The sequence below is a fragment of the Capra hircus genome, chromosome 7 (assembly GCF_001704415.2).
Source record: "Capra hircus breed San Clemente chromosome 7, ASM170441v1, whole genome shotgun sequence".
NCBI lineage: Eukaryota > Metazoa > Chordata > Mammalia > Artiodactyla > Bovidae > Capra > Capra hircus.
In genome coordinates this window covers 92,738,479-92,752,724 of record NC_030814.1, presented here as the reverse complement: position 1 = coordinate 92,752,724, position 14,246 = coordinate 92,738,479, and the positions used below count along the sequence as shown (strand labels likewise).

Sequence of the window (14,246 nt, the reverse complement as noted above, 5' to 3'; positions counted from 1 at the left end):
CCCAAGAGGTTTTCCCCCCACTCTATCGCAGGGAGAACTGAGGTCACCCCGCTCTTGAGGGCCGGCCTGGCTCCAGACGTCTACGTTCGTCCCACTAATGGTCTGGTCCCTCCGGCCACAGGGCGGATGGGAGGACTTCGATCCTGTCCAGGACGCGCCTCCGCCAAGGCCGGGTCCATTAGCGCCCCTACCGCATCCTGCCTCCCTCCCTAAAGTCTGCGCCGGGAAACTGAGGACGGGCTGTCCTTGGGGCGCCAGGCCCAGGCCTTTCCTCAGCTCCCGTACAGTTCGAGCTTGCACCTGCCCATTTCCCAGTCTCATCCATTAAGGCGCAATCAGGTTTAATAGTTTGCACAGACCCTAGTATTCCTACTCCACCACTCCCCCGCTCCTCGAACCCTTGGGCTTGGAAGTCTGTCACCTCTCTCATAAAAGTCAGTTCACACACTGTTAATCCCTTTGAGGCACTGGGATGAAAGGGGCGAGATCCAAGCAGCAACCTCCCCCCATTCCCATCCTCTTCTGCCTTTGGTGCTTTCTCTTTGGTTACAGAGGTGACAGTCGCCCTGCTGGGGCTGAGGGCATTAGACCCCCTGGGACAAGTCAGACTCTGAGCCCCGTCTTCCAGGACACAAGAAGTCACAACACGGCTAGGAGGATAGATAGCTCTAGTAACCCACAATGGGATAGACGGCTCTGCGGGGACCTGGCCCCACCTGCTGGTGGCTTCCGAGTTAGAAAACTTCAAATTGCAAAATAGACGGGCTCCAGAGGTTAAACAGAGACGGAAACGGCAACCCACTCCAGTACTCTTGCCTGGGAAATCCCATGGACAGGGGAGCCTGGCAGGCTACAGTACATAGGGTCACAAAGAGTCGGACATTACTGAGTTACTGAGCATGCATGCCAGAGGTTAGAGGGTCAGATCAAGTCAGAAACTCAGCCTGGGGTCTGGAACTCAGCGGCTCAGCCTGGGAGTTGGGGTCTCAACTGAAATTGGGATTCATCCCAGGGGGCACCACAACTGGGATGGAACCTGACTAAGATCGGAGGTTTAGGAGAGGGGTGAGCCACTAGTCGAAGGCCTGGGACTCAAACGAAGGACCACAGGTCTGTCTTAATCTGAGGTCAGGGCTCAGTCTTTATCTGAGATCTGTCTAGGTGTAAACTCAGCCAGAGATTAAGGCTCAGTATAGGCTGAGAGTAAAAGGGGAAGGGAGAGCTGCGTTTCAGCTGAGATCAGGACTTAGCTGCAGGTAGGCGCTCAGCCTGGTGTTGCGGTTCAGCCTGAATCAAGATTGTCCTGGGTTCTGGGGATGGGACTCCGTCCAGTGGCCTCACTCCAGGATAGAAGCGTCCGCCTAAGCCTGGTAACTCAGTCTGGGATCAAAGGTCATTCCAGGGTCATGATTTAGCTTGGGGCCAGGTTTTGGCCTCTCAGTGGATCAGCAAGATTAGGAAAACAAGACAGGCTTCAGCAAATGCAAGTGTTTACTAAAAGCCTGAGCTTTGGCTGGGAGCCACATCCCCAGGGGGAAAGAGGGAAGTCTGTCTTTAGGGATACTGGGAGATGTAGTTTATTGTATGCCCCCATTGAGTTGTTTGCTGCCCCACCCCCTCCAACTTTGCGTTCTGGGTAATGTAGTTCTGAACGGATCTGTCAGTTAAGAGTGGGTGGAGGAACTCCTCTTCAGGGAAGGAAATCGGCTCCATCACAATTGGTTGGATGAACTGTTTATCAACTTACATCCGGGACAATCTTTCTAGTGATTGGTGGGCGTGAAGGCGGGGTTAAGCAATATTAACATTCCCATTCGGGACTGGTGCTGTCCATTTGGTGTCTTACAGGGGGCGGGCACGAGAGGAGGCAATCGGTGATTGGCTGGAAGGGCTCAAAAAGCAGAAGGGTCGGCCCCCACCGTGCGGCGATTGGCTCACTGGTAGGCGGGCCTGGGGGCGTCAGAGGCGGTGTCAAGGGCGGTGGCTCCAGAGATGGCAGTGAGAGAGAGGAGGGGGCTCGGTCGTGGGAGCCCCGCGGAATGGGGGCCGTGGCTACTTCTGCTGCTGCTGTTAGGCGGTTCCTCTGGACGCATTCACCGGCTGACGCTGACGGTAAGTCCCGCCGCGTGGCGGTCTGGGGTGCGGGGCCCAGCTTTGGCCCGGAAAAGCCCCTAGCTTGGAGTGGTCTCGTCCTGCCTCCCCCGCTCCTTCTGCGGAATGGAGAGGTCCAGCGCCCCTGCTTCAGGCCAGGAGTGGTCTCGCCAGAGGATCCCCCTCAGTGGTTCTTTTGAAATTGCCTTGCCTGCTGCCCTGGGGTCGTCCCTAGCCCACAGCGGGTGGAGCTTCACCTCTGGGGACCCAGGACTCTGAGGCCTTTAAATTCTTGGGATCGTTTTGGGGCTGCTAGGGACCCTTGACGCCGCCCAGGGAAGTCCCTGGGGGTTCTAGAATGGGAGTACTAATTGGGATCCTGGGGACTCAGTTTGAATCTAAAAATTTTCCGAGAATTGAGGACCAGGGTCCCCAAGATGCGTAACTCTGCTTTACGGGTGATACCACCTCGTAGGGAGAATTCCACGTATCCCAGACCTTCTCTTCCTGGACTCTCCGAATGGTGGCCAGAGGATCCCGAACCATTCTGTGCTTACCTGGAATTGGTCTGGGGTCATGGCCTACAGAGGTGGCCCTCTCTTCCTCTCCCGTCACCCTTTGAACCTGTCCTAAATACAGACATACCGGGAGGGGGCCGAAGCCCTTGGCGGAACCTCGTGCCAGAGCCCTGGGGCTGGGCTGGTGGGAAGTCTGAACTGTCTCTGTTTCCTTGGTCTCCGGCAGGGGGAGAAGCGAGCAGACATCCAACTGAACAGCTTTGGTTTCTACACCAACGGCTCCCTGGAGGTGAATCTGAGCCTCCTGAGGCTAGGCCGCCAGGATACAGAAGAGAAGCCCCCGCTGGTGAGGGGCTTTGGGAAATTTGCTGGAGGAGGGAGAGGTGCACGACGAGTTTCTGAGCCCACCCACTCTCCCCAAATTCTGGATTCACATCCTAGCTCTGCCTCACCCTTGTGATCATGGGCCATTCCTTTGGTCTCTCTGAGTTTCTATTTGCTCATCTGTAACTGAGGAATATTTGCTCATCTGTAACTGAGGAATATTTGCTCATCTGTAACTGAAGAGAAGGCAATGACAACCCACTCCAGTACTCTTGCCTGGAAAATCCCATGGACGGAGGAGCCTGGTACGCTTCAGTCCATGGGGTCGCTGAGTCGGACTTGACTGAGCGACTTCACTTTCACTTTTCACTTTCATGTGTTGGAGAAGGAAATGGCAACCCACTCCAGTGTTCTTGCCTGGAGAATCCCAGGGACGGTGCGGGGGGGGAAGGGGGGGGGGAGGCCTGGTAGGCTGCCATCTATGGGGTCGCACAGAGTCGGACACGACTGACTTGACTTAGCAGCAACTGAGGAATAATTTCTCAGGCTATACACTGAGCTGGTGAGAGGGGAGCCTACCAGTGAACGGGACAGCCCCAATTCCTGCAGTCAAAATAAGAGGCTAGTGTTATTGAACCCCTGCTGGGTACCCATATACTGCAAATCAATTTCCATGAGTCTGTTCTGTCATAGCCACCTTTCAGGATTCCTGTGAAAATATTACACCTGTAAACCAAATTGTACAGGTGTTTGTACAGACTCAGAGGTATGTGGCTTACTCAGAGTCCCAGAGTTTGGACATAGATCCAAGTGTGTTGGATTCAAGAGCCCAAGGCAGGAAGCCGTAAACATTCCGTTTATTTTTTACATCATCATTTTAAATTGGGGGTGGGGGGAGAGGAACCAGTGAAGGTCTCCTGGAGGAAATGACATCCCAGTCGAGTGGGTAGGAGTTAAAGGAAGAGGATTGGGGTGCTGGGGGCAAGTGGGAAAAGTCAGTGAATGCAGGATCTCCCCCTTAGTAGGTATTAAGGAAATTCGAGGTTATCTATCTGTGTCCTTGCTGGCGTCCCTCACCTCACAGTCTCTTTTCTTTCCACTTGCCAGGTGGGGTTCAGTCTGACCCGGGTGAGATCTGGCAGCATTCACTCCTACTCAGTGAGTGGTAGGGGTGGAAGTGGCGAGAGGAGGGTGGAGAGGCAGAGGCAGAGGAAGGGGATGGTTGTCTGTTGGCCTTTGAAGGCGCCTGTCCTCTCCCAGGGAGGAAGGGAGAGACTCACCCTTGCCCCGGGGAAGGGGGAGGGGATGGGGAGGGAGGAATGGTGGGACTGGACAAGTGGGTGGGGGTAACCAAAGCTCCCTACTGCCCACCCTCCAGAACCGGGACTCCCATGAATGTCCTCTCCGGAAAAACAGTAGCAGCCTCCTGGTTCTCTTCCTCATCAACACCAAGGATCTGCAGTGAGTATGGGGGCTACCCTAAAGATCCATCACTGGGGTGTCCCTCGTTGTGATACCCATGTGAGCTGATCAGGTGGAATGAGAACCAGCCAGAAAGAACCTTGATGCCTTTGGAGAAAGCCACTCGCTTTTGTTGTTGTTATATTTTTGTTATTTATTTATTTTTGGCTGCACTGGGTCTTTCTGCGTTGCTGCGCAGAAGGTCTTTCTGGGTTGCTGTGCATAGGCTTTCTCTACTAGTGGCGAGCAGAAGCTACTCTCTCTCTACTCAAGATGCTCCGGCTTCTCATTCCTATGGCATCTCTCATTGCGGAGCACGGGCTCTAGGGCATTCAGGCTTCAGTAGGTTCGGCAGGTGAGCTCTAGAACGCAGGCTCAGTGCTTGTGGCGCATGGGCTTAGCTGTTCCGTGGCATAGGGGATCCTCCCAGACCAGGGACTGAACCCATCTCCCCTGCATTTGGCAGGTGGATTCTTCACCACTGAGCCACCAGGGCAGCCCTCCCCGGTGGTACGGCAGATAAAAATCCACCTGCCAGTGAAGGAGAGGCAGATTCAATCTCTGGATCAGGAAGATCCCCTGGAGTAGGAAATGGCAACCTGCTCCAGTATTCTTGCCTGGAGAATCCCGTGGACAGAGGAACCTGCAGGGCTACAGTCCATAGGGTCCCAAAGAGTTGGACAGAACTGAAGCGACTTAGCATGCACACACGACCAGGGAAGCCTGACAGCATTTTCTTGTTAAATAAGGTGTACTTCAGTAGAATGAGTGACTCGGTGTCATGCGAAGTAACAGATAATCCCTGGTGCTGGCAACACAGGGATGTGGCAGCCATCTCGATGAATGGTGGCCAAATGCTGCCACTTGATGACCACTGATAGAGCCCCTCCAGAGAGGAGACCCTGAGGACCTGAGTGGCCATTGAGTCCCTCAGCATAGCTGGTGTGCCTGACCTCAGCCTTCAGCCTCCCCACATCATCCCCAGGGTCCAGGTACGAAAGTATGGGGAGCAGAAAAAGCTATTCATCTCTGCTGGGCTCCTCCCGGAATCACCCTCCGAACCAGGGCTCCCGAAGTCAGAGCACATCGTCATCCCCAAGGTGGACCACGGTGAGTCAGGCTGGAAGGAGTGGGTGGGCAAGGGTGCTCCATACATCCCCCATCGTTCTGCTGTCTGTCCATCTCTGATCTCACCTATGTTTTACCAGCAGGGACCACAGCCGCACCCGACAAAGCCAAGTCGAAACCCACAGGGTCACAAGGGGACCGGCAGGTATGGGAAGCCAGGGCAGGAGGGAGGAAGGCCCCGCCCCCATAGGAGGCAGCTGATGCTCCATAGAGGCACTCTGTCCCCACCAGGGTGTCAGTGGGAAGGACCAGGAGCTGGTGTTGGGCCTCGGCCACCTCAACAACTCCTACAATTTCAGTGTGAGTGTCCGGGGATGCCTGCAGCCCCTCCCCTCTGCAAAGTGGGGACGCCCCCAAGCTGAAGTCCCCTCTCCCCTCTGCCCGCCCCACCTCTCAGTTCCATGTAGTGATCGGCTCTAGGGCCGAGGAAGGCCAGTACAACCTCAACTTCCACAACTGTGACAACTCGGTGCCAGGCCGGGAGCAGCCGTTTGACATCACGGTGAGTGGAGGGGGAGGGCAGTGGGTTCATGGAGCCCTCACTGTGGGCCAGGACCCCATGTGCATCAGGGAGACAGGAAATCTGAGGATCAGAAATGAGAGAACGGAACCTGGAGACTCACACTCAGGGCCCAGCACGTCTAGAGCTAGCCTGCAACCCCCTGTCCCGCTTTGCTCCCTCCGCAGGTAATGATCCGGGAGAAGAACCCCGAGGGCTACCTGTCAGCGGCGGAAATCCCTCTTTTCAAGCTGTACATGGTCATGTCTGCATGCTTCCTGGGCGCCGGCATCTTCTGGGTGTCCATCCTCTGCAAGAACACGTAATGCCCTTGACCCTGGGGGTCCTCCACCTCCTGTCTCCCCACTTTCCCACCCCTGCCCCTGACCAGTGCCCCCTCTCTTATGTCCCTCATCTCTCCTCCCCCTCCAGGTACAACGTCTTCAAGATCCACTGGCTCATGGCAGCCCTGACTTTCACCAAGAGCATCTCTCTCCTCTTCCACAGTGTGAGAGTCTGGGGCCAGGAACAGCGTAGGGTGGGCTGGAGTCTCTGGGGCCAGGAAAAAGCCCCTACAAGCCACTGCCCAAATCTCTGCAGACCCTGGGCTGGAGAGTTCCATATGTCCATCCGAGTGTCCATCCATTTTTTCACTGTAGCCAGCTTTCCATCCAGCCCTTCTGTCCAGCTGTGATGGCCCACCTTTCAGTCTAACTATCTGTGGGTCCAGCTGTGACTATCAACCAGGCTGATTGTCTGTCCATCCATCCGACGATGACCTTCCCTCCATTGTCGAGGCTGTGACTGTCTCTTTCTCTGTCCACACGCCATCCTGATTGGAACCATCCGTTCCTGTCCCCTTCCTGGTCATCCATCCGACAGTGATTGTGCATGTTCCCAAACCACCATCCATCCACCCTCCCCATTCCCGTCCATCTGTCTGACTGTCCATCCGTCCACCCACCTCCAGATCAACTACTACTTCATCAACAGCCAGGGCCACCCCATCGAAGGCCTCGCTGTCATGCACTACATCACGCATCTGTGAGTGCCCCTTTCTGCCGGGCAAGGTGGTGGGGAGGCAGACAGGGGAGGGCTGGACCTCCAGCATCTCACCACACCTCCTACCTCCCTCCACCAGGCTGAAGGGTGCCCTCCTCTTCATCACCATCGCCTTGATCGGCTCCGGCTGGGCCTTTGTCAAGTACGTGCTGTCGGACAAGGAGAAGAAGATCTTTGGGATAGTCATCCCACTGCAGGTGCCTAGGGAGGCCCCAGGGGTGGAGCCGGTGGGCGTGGCTACACATGCCCAGTCCCCCCGCCCATCTGGCCCGCCCCCGCCCCGCAGGTCTTAGCCAATGTGGCCTACATTGTCATCGAGTCCCGCGAGGAGGGTGCCAGCGACTACGGTATCTGGAAGGAGATCCTCTTCCTGGTGGATCTCATCTGCTGTGGCACCATCCTTTTCCCCGTGGTCTGGTGAGTACCCCCACTGGGCCCCCCCCACCGTGGGCACGGGTGGGGGCGGTGCTGACTGCCCCCTGTGTCTCTCCCTCCATCCCAGGTCCATCCGGCATCTCCAGGACGCATCTGGCACTGATGGGAAGGGTGAGGCTGTGCCCGGGGCCCTCGCTGGCTGCTGGTCCCTCTTGCTAACCCCTGGATGCTCCTCCCATCCCTCCTCTGACTGACTCTCCTCCCACTTACCTTCCCTTGCACATCCCTCTCCACACTCTGCCCCCAAATGTCCTCTCCTCCACCCCTGACCCCTTCGTCCTGCCCCCCACAGTCATCCCCTTGACCCCCACTCTCTGTGCCCACCATTCAGTGGCAGTGAACCTGGCCAAGCTGAAGCTGTTCCGGCATTACTATGTAATGGTAGGAATCCTCTGCTCATTCGGGAAGTTTGGGAGGCGGTGGTAGAGCCGGGTGGGTGGGGGGCGGGTTGGGGGGCCGTGGGAACGGACGACAGCCAGCTCATAAGCAAGCACACCCACCCTAACCCCTCCATCTGCAGTCCCTTGGAGCCTGGCCCCCCTGCCCTCCACCGATAATCCCCTGGCCCCCAACCCAGGCATCCTCAGTGGTGCCGGTGGTCTCACCCCCCAGTGGCCCTGTGTACACCCACGTCCCTGCAGGTCATCTGTTACATCTACTTCACACGGATCATCGCCATCTTGCTGCGGGTGGTCGTGCCCTTCCAGTGGCAGTGGCTGTACCAGGTGAGCACAGAGGCCCCAGGAGGGGCAGAGGGTGAGCCAGACGATAGCGGTGGAGGCAGGGGGCGTGTGCCTTTCACTCCCACTGCGCCCCCTCGACCCCTGAGGGGATGAGACCACCAGGACCCCTGAGGATGCTTAGGGTGGGGGCTGGGGAATTATCGGTGGAGGGCGAGGGGGCCGGGCTTCAAGGGACTGCAGATGGAGGGGTTAGGGTGGGTGTGCTAAGGAGCTGGCTGTCCTCCGTTCCCCCCACCCACCCCCCACCTCCGCCTCCCAAACTTCCCAGCTCTTGGTGGAGGGCTCCACTCTCGCCTTCTTCGTGCTCACGGGCTACAAGTTCCAACCCGCAAGGGACAACCCGTACCTCCAGCTACCCCAGGAGGATGAGGAGGGCATGCAGACAGAGCAAGTGTGAGCCCTAGGGCTGGGGTGGGTGGGGCTTTGGCAGCGAGGGGCGTGGCCTGGGCGTGGCCAGGAGGCTCTGGGGTGGGTGTGGTGGGGCTGAGTGGGTGGGCCTAGGTAGCGGGGAGGAGAAAGGGGGGCCAGGCTCAGAGCACAGGTGGGTGGGATCTGGGCGGGGCCGGGAGGCTCGAGGTGGGCCTAGGGAGCTTCGAGGGTGAGACTTGGTTCCCCTCAACTCCTGGACCACCTCCTTACTCTGCCTGTAGAATGACCGATTGTGGGTTCCGGGAAGGCCTGTCCAAAGTCAACAAAACAGCCAGCGGGCGGGAGCTGTTGTGATCAGGTCTCCACCTCGGACAGTCCTTCGTCCTTCCTCCTCATCTCTTCACACATTCCCGGCTCTGGCTTCTCCTAAAGACGGTGAGGGGAGGAGGGGGCCGATGCTTACAGAGCACCCAGCATCCTGGGACCAGAGTTCCCGGAGCCCGTTCAGAAGACGACAGACAGCCCCCATCCCCCACAGATGTTGAGCACTGTGGCCCCACCCGGGACCACCCCCTACTTCCAGCTGTACAATAATGACCCATCTGTTTTGCTACCCTGGTCTCTTGCCTTTTGGGGGGTTGGAGAGCGCATTGCAGAGGCTGTTTGGAATTTAGAGACCCCGGGTGGGGGTGGGGGCGGGGGTTGAGGTTGAGGTTGCAGTACCCATTACTTTGCACATTAAATAAATATCAATTGAGCCACCACGGGGTGCCTGCCCCACACAGGACACAGCAGTGACCACAGTCCACCCCAAATCCCAACACTTAAGTGTCTGCTTCCAGCACAGGGTCCTGACCCAGCCTGGGGAGTCAGAGGTGAGCAGAGAGAGAAGAAAGAGATGCACAGGCCCAGATGAGGGGACCACCTGTGCAAAGGCTGGAGGGGAGGAAAAAATGGTGATTGGATGAACACAAGAAGCTCAGTGTCATATCTTTTTGCCTTTTCATACTGTAATAAATTTCTCTCACAATGGAAACAGAGACTTTCTGTTGGGAGGCTCCAAAGTCACTGCAGATGGTGACTGCAGCCATGAAATTTAAAGACACTTGCTCCTTGGTAGAAAAGAAGAGTTTAAAGCAATGAGGGACTTGGTTGTCCAGGGATGATGTTTTATTCTTCGTGGGTGTTAGGGCATATGGCTTGGTAGAAAAGCTATGTCCAACCTAGACAGCGTATTAAAAAGCAGAGACATTACTTTGCCAACAAAGGTCCATCTAGTCAACGCTATGGTTTTTCCAGTAGTCATGTGTGGATGTGAGAGTTGGACTATAAAGAAAGCTGAGCGCTGAATAATTGCTGCTTTTGAACTGTGGTGTTGGAGGAGACTCTTGAGAGTCCCTTGGACTGCAAGGAGATCCAACCAGTCAATCCTAAAGGAAATCAGACCTGAATATTCATTGGAAGGACTGATACTGAAGCTGAAGCTCCAATACTTTGGCCACCTGATTCAAAGAACTGACTCATTGGAAAAGACCCTGTTGCTGTGAAAGATTGGAGGCAGGAGGTAAAGGGATGAGATGGTTGGATGACATCACTGACTGGATAGACATGAGTTTGAGAAAGCTCAGGGAGTTGATGATGGACAGGGGAGCCTAGCAGCTGCAGTCCATAGAGTTGCAAAGAGTCGGACACGACTGAGCGGCCGAACTGAACTGAAATGAGGTGGCTCAGGCTGAGTGCTGTGTGCCACATCCTAGTCTAAAGCCTCCAGGGTCTTTAGGGTCTTTAACTCTAGAAAATCTTATGAAGCACTGAAAGACTGTTTAACTTGCCCAAGGTAACACAGCAAAATCTTGGAAGGCTCAAGACTCAGAACATCAGCAATCTGGTTCCAGAGCTGCCCTTTACCATGGTATGCACTGCCCGCTCTGCACCAGACTTGCCCCCAAGCCTCTCGACCTTGCCCACATTTGCTGTGTAGCCTGTTAAGTAGCTTAACCTCTCTGTTTCCTTTCATGTAAAATGGGGACCCCAGAGAGCTGAGTATCACACATCATGATGGGAATCTGGCTCGGCACAGTGCCCTGCAGCACAGCCTGACCATTTGTGAATTTCCCCCAACCTCCAGGAGTGCAGATTAGAGGTGCACCTGTACACACTTCTGTGCACACACCTGTGGGCAGGCGCCCATGTTGCATTTTGTTCCGCCCCACTTCACCTTTCATCTAGAGCTCAGAACCACTTCTGGAGCCCTGAGAAATATTCCTTGGTGGGGACTGCAGGCATGGATGGGCCAGGGGGAGGAAATCAGGCTGGGGTCAAGGGTTTCTGCAAGCGGAAACAGGTCCAGCTAGGGCCCAGATGAATATATATAGCCCAGCCAGACAAAGAAGGAAGTGGGAAGGCTGAGGAAATTCTGCAGCAAGGCGATGCCCAGAACAGATTGCAAGTTCCTCTGCAGGTCTGGCGGGGGTCAGGGGGGAGGGCAAGAGCAACTGGCAGAAGCCTAAAGGCAGGCAGACATTGTTGGACTCTATGCTGGGGCCCATGGGAGGCAAGAAGAGTTTAAAGCAATGAGGGACTTGGTTGTCCAGGGATGATGTTTTATTCTTCGTGTCTGTTAGGGCATATGGCTTTCCCAAGTTGTCCCCTCCCTAATCCCCACAGCCTGGAACTATGTCCCCTTACATGACAAGAGGCACTTTCCATGTGTGATTCTATTAAGCATGTTAGAATGAGGAATGATTCTGGATTGTTTGGATGGATGCACTGTCATTACAAGAGTCCCTGTAAGAGGGGGGCGGGCACTCCACAGGAGGCTCAGATGGTCAAGAATCAGCCTGTAATATAGGAGACCCACGTATGATTCCTGGGTCAGGAAGATCCCCTGGAGAAGGGAATGGCAACCTGCTCCAGTATTCTTGCCTGGAGAGTCCCATGGACTGAGGAGCCTAGTGGGCTATAGTCCATGGGGTCACAAAGAAATGGACACGACTCAGTGACTAATCCTAGGCGGGTCAGGATCAGAGACTGAGATGTGATGGTGAAAAGTGATGTGGGTTTTTTGTTTCGTTGAGTTTTGCTTTGGTTTGGTTTTTGGCTGTGTCAGGTCTTAGTTGCTGCACGCAGAATCTTCCAATTTTTGTTGCAGCATGTGGGATCTTTAGTTATGGCTCTCAGGATCTGTTATTTGCTCCCTGTGGGATCTAGTTCCCCAACCAGAGATGGAACTCAGGCCCCCTGCATTCAGAGCGCAAAGTCTTAGCCCGTGGACTGAAGATAAGTCCCTAGAGTCATGCATTTGGAAGATGGAAGAAGCCACGAGCCCAGGAATGGAGGCAGCCCCTAGAAGCCGGCATGGCCCTGATACAGATTCTCCCCTAGAGCTTCCAGAAGAAACACAGCCCTCCTGACACCTCAATTTCAGACTTCAGCTCTCCGGAACTGTAGGATAATAAACATTGTTCTAAGCCACCAGAACTGTGATCATCTGTTACAGCAGCAATCAGAAACTCTGGAGCCCGGCTGCCTGCTTCAAATCTCAGCTGCTACCAGCCAGAGGCTCTTAACCAACTGGCCAAAGCCCTCAGTTTCTTTACCTGTAAAATGGGGATAGTAATAGCACCTAATGGGCTTGCCCGGTGGTTCAGTGGTAAAGAATCCACCTGCCAATGCAAGAGACTTGAGTTTGATCCTTGGGTTGGGAAGATGCCCTGGAGAAGGAACTGGCAACCAACCCCAAAATTTTGCCTAAGAAACCCCATGGACAGAGGAGCCTGGTGAGCTCCAGCCCATGGGGTCACAAAAGAGTCAGACACAACTGAGTGACTAAACAGCAACAGTAGCACCTAAGGTACTCAGAATAAACAAGATGTGCAGAGTTAAGATGCATAAAATCAATAAGACGCTGCCACTGAGAGGTTCACAGTCCTTAGCATGCATTCCGCGATTACGCATCATGATTTTGTAGAAGGGATGCAAAGGTGTATTTTAGAAAAAAATCCCCAGTTGCTGTGGACTAGATGACCTGGAAGAAGTGAGTTTACAGCAAGGAGGCCAGGGACCACAGGAGTGGAAAGAAGGATGGATGGGGAGAGACAACCGAGGGGTCCCAGGGAGGATTACAGGGGATGAGGGAGAGGAAGAGGGAAGTCTGGCTTGGAGGCCTGGAGGGGCTGTCACTGAAATAAGGCAAGAGAGAGGAGAAGCAGAAGTTAGTAAAAATAAAAACACAGTGCAAGTACGTCTTGCATGCACCAAGTGCTGGGCGCCTGTCTGAGCACTAGCTTGCCTGATGATAGACGCTGTCACCCCAAAACTCAGAGGGAGGTTCCTTGCTCTGTTCTGCAAGGAACAGAGGCTGGGAGAAGGCAGAGCTGGAGTCAAAACTTCTGGCTTGGAACTCACTGGTGGTCCAGTGGTTAGGACTCCACGGTCACTGATGATGGCCTGTATTTGATCCCTGGTTTGGGAACTAAGATTCTTCAAGCTGAGTGGCATGTTCAAGAAAAAACAAACAAACAAACCTTGGCCCCTGTATTCCCCAAAGTGGAGGGTTCCTGGTATCTCTGCTTGCATATGCATGAGTAGGTGGGGGAAAGGAGCCAGAGGGCAAATGGATGGGTTCCATCAGGTCAAGGTTAACCCAAGTTACTGAGTAACAAGTAGGGGAAAAGGGGAAGCCTAGGCTGCTGATGGGGAGGGAGAGGTGGAGGTGGGACCAGGCTCTAGGTCCTGGAGAGAAATTCCCAGAAAGCAGTGTAGCACCCATCCTGGAATGGGTGGGGGTGAAGGGTGAGGAAGATGGATGTCCGCTGCCCCCAGATGTGGCCACGCCTGTGTGGGGAAAGGGTGGGGTTGGGGTGCAGCCAGGAGATAACAATACTAAGGCAAATGCAGAGAACTGAAGGGGAGAGGGGCACCTGGGCTCCCGTCACTCAGAAATCACACCCATTTCTGCCCCTCTCCCTGTTCTATTTGCACCCTAGCTAGGGTTGCCAGAAAAAATACAGGATGCCCAGTTAAATCTGTATTTCAGATAAGTAACAAATATTTTGGGTTTCTCTGGCGGCTCAGCCGTAAAGAATCCACCTGCCAATGCAAACAACTCGGGTTCAATCCCTGATCCAGGAAGATCCCCTGGAGAAGGAAATGGCAGCTCACTTCAGGATTCTTGCCAGGGAAATCCCACGGACAGAGGGCCCTGGTGGGCTACAGTCCATGGTCTCGCAAAAGAGTTGGGCACAGCTTAGCAACTAAACAACAACAAGCAAACATGTTCTGTTTGTGTAAGAGTCTCCTAGAGGGGCATCCCTGATGGGCCAGTGGTTAGGACTCCAGGCTTCCAGTGCAGGGGTCCTGGGTTTGTTCCCTGGTCAGGAAACTAAGATCCTGCAAGATATATGGCATGGCCAAAAAAAAAAAAAAATCCCCTAGATATTCCACTTAGAACCTGCCCAGGCAGCCTCGCTCCCCCTGGGTCCACACCAAGAATGCCTCCTTCTCTTTCTCCCCTGCTGGCTTATCTTTCCCATCCTCCTCCTCCCAAACTTCTGGATGCAAATATCCATTCCCCTGAAAAGAGCCTGGAAGAATTCCTCTTGTTTCCTTCCCTCC

At 54.8% G+C, this 14,246-nt stretch overlaps 1 protein-coding gene across 3 annotated transcripts; it reads left to right on the top strand.

Annotated features, from left to right (window-relative positions):
- Positions 1,950-9,243, top strand: GPR108 (G protein-coupled receptor 108). Of its 3 annotated transcripts, none has more exons than XM_018050983.1 (18): positions 1,950-2,112; positions 2,836-2,955; positions 4,041-4,091; positions 4,312-4,394; positions 5,380-5,504; positions 5,606-5,667; positions 5,754-5,822; positions 5,920-6,024; positions 6,210-6,343; positions 6,454-6,529; positions 6,992-7,065; positions 7,163-7,280; positions 7,370-7,500; positions 7,586-7,629; positions 7,850-7,899; positions 8,160-8,243; positions 8,530-8,654; positions 8,912-9,243. In XM_018050983.1, the coding sequence occupies exons 1-18, from the start codon at positions 1,993-1,995 to the stop codon at positions 8,982-8,984; spliced, it is 1,644 nt and encodes a 547-aa protein (XP_017906472.1). In that variant the 5' UTR covers positions 1,950-1,992; the 3' UTR covers positions 8,985-9,243. The 3 variants fall into 3 exon arrangements, with proteins under 3 accessions (XP_017906472.1, XP_013820689.2, XP_017906473.1); XM_013965235.2 differs by having other exon boundaries at positions 5,603-5,667; XM_018050984.1 differs by lacking the exon at positions 1,950-2,112 and adding an exon at positions 2,337-2,680 and having other exon boundaries at positions 5,603-5,667.

Coding starts and splice junctions, on each gene's coding strand:
- GPR108 (XM_013965235.2), top strand. CDS start 1,993: ATGGCAGTGAGAGAGAGGAGGGGGCTCGGTCGTGGGAGCCCCGCGGAA. Junction 7,066..7,162: donor ATGCACTACATCACGCATCT/GTGAGTGCCCCT, acceptor TCCCTCCACCAG/GCTGAAGGGTGCCCTCCTCT. Junction 7,281..7,369: donor GGATAGTCATCCCACTGCAG/GTGCCTAGGGAG, acceptor CCCGCCCCGCAG/GTCTTAGCCAATGTGGCCTA.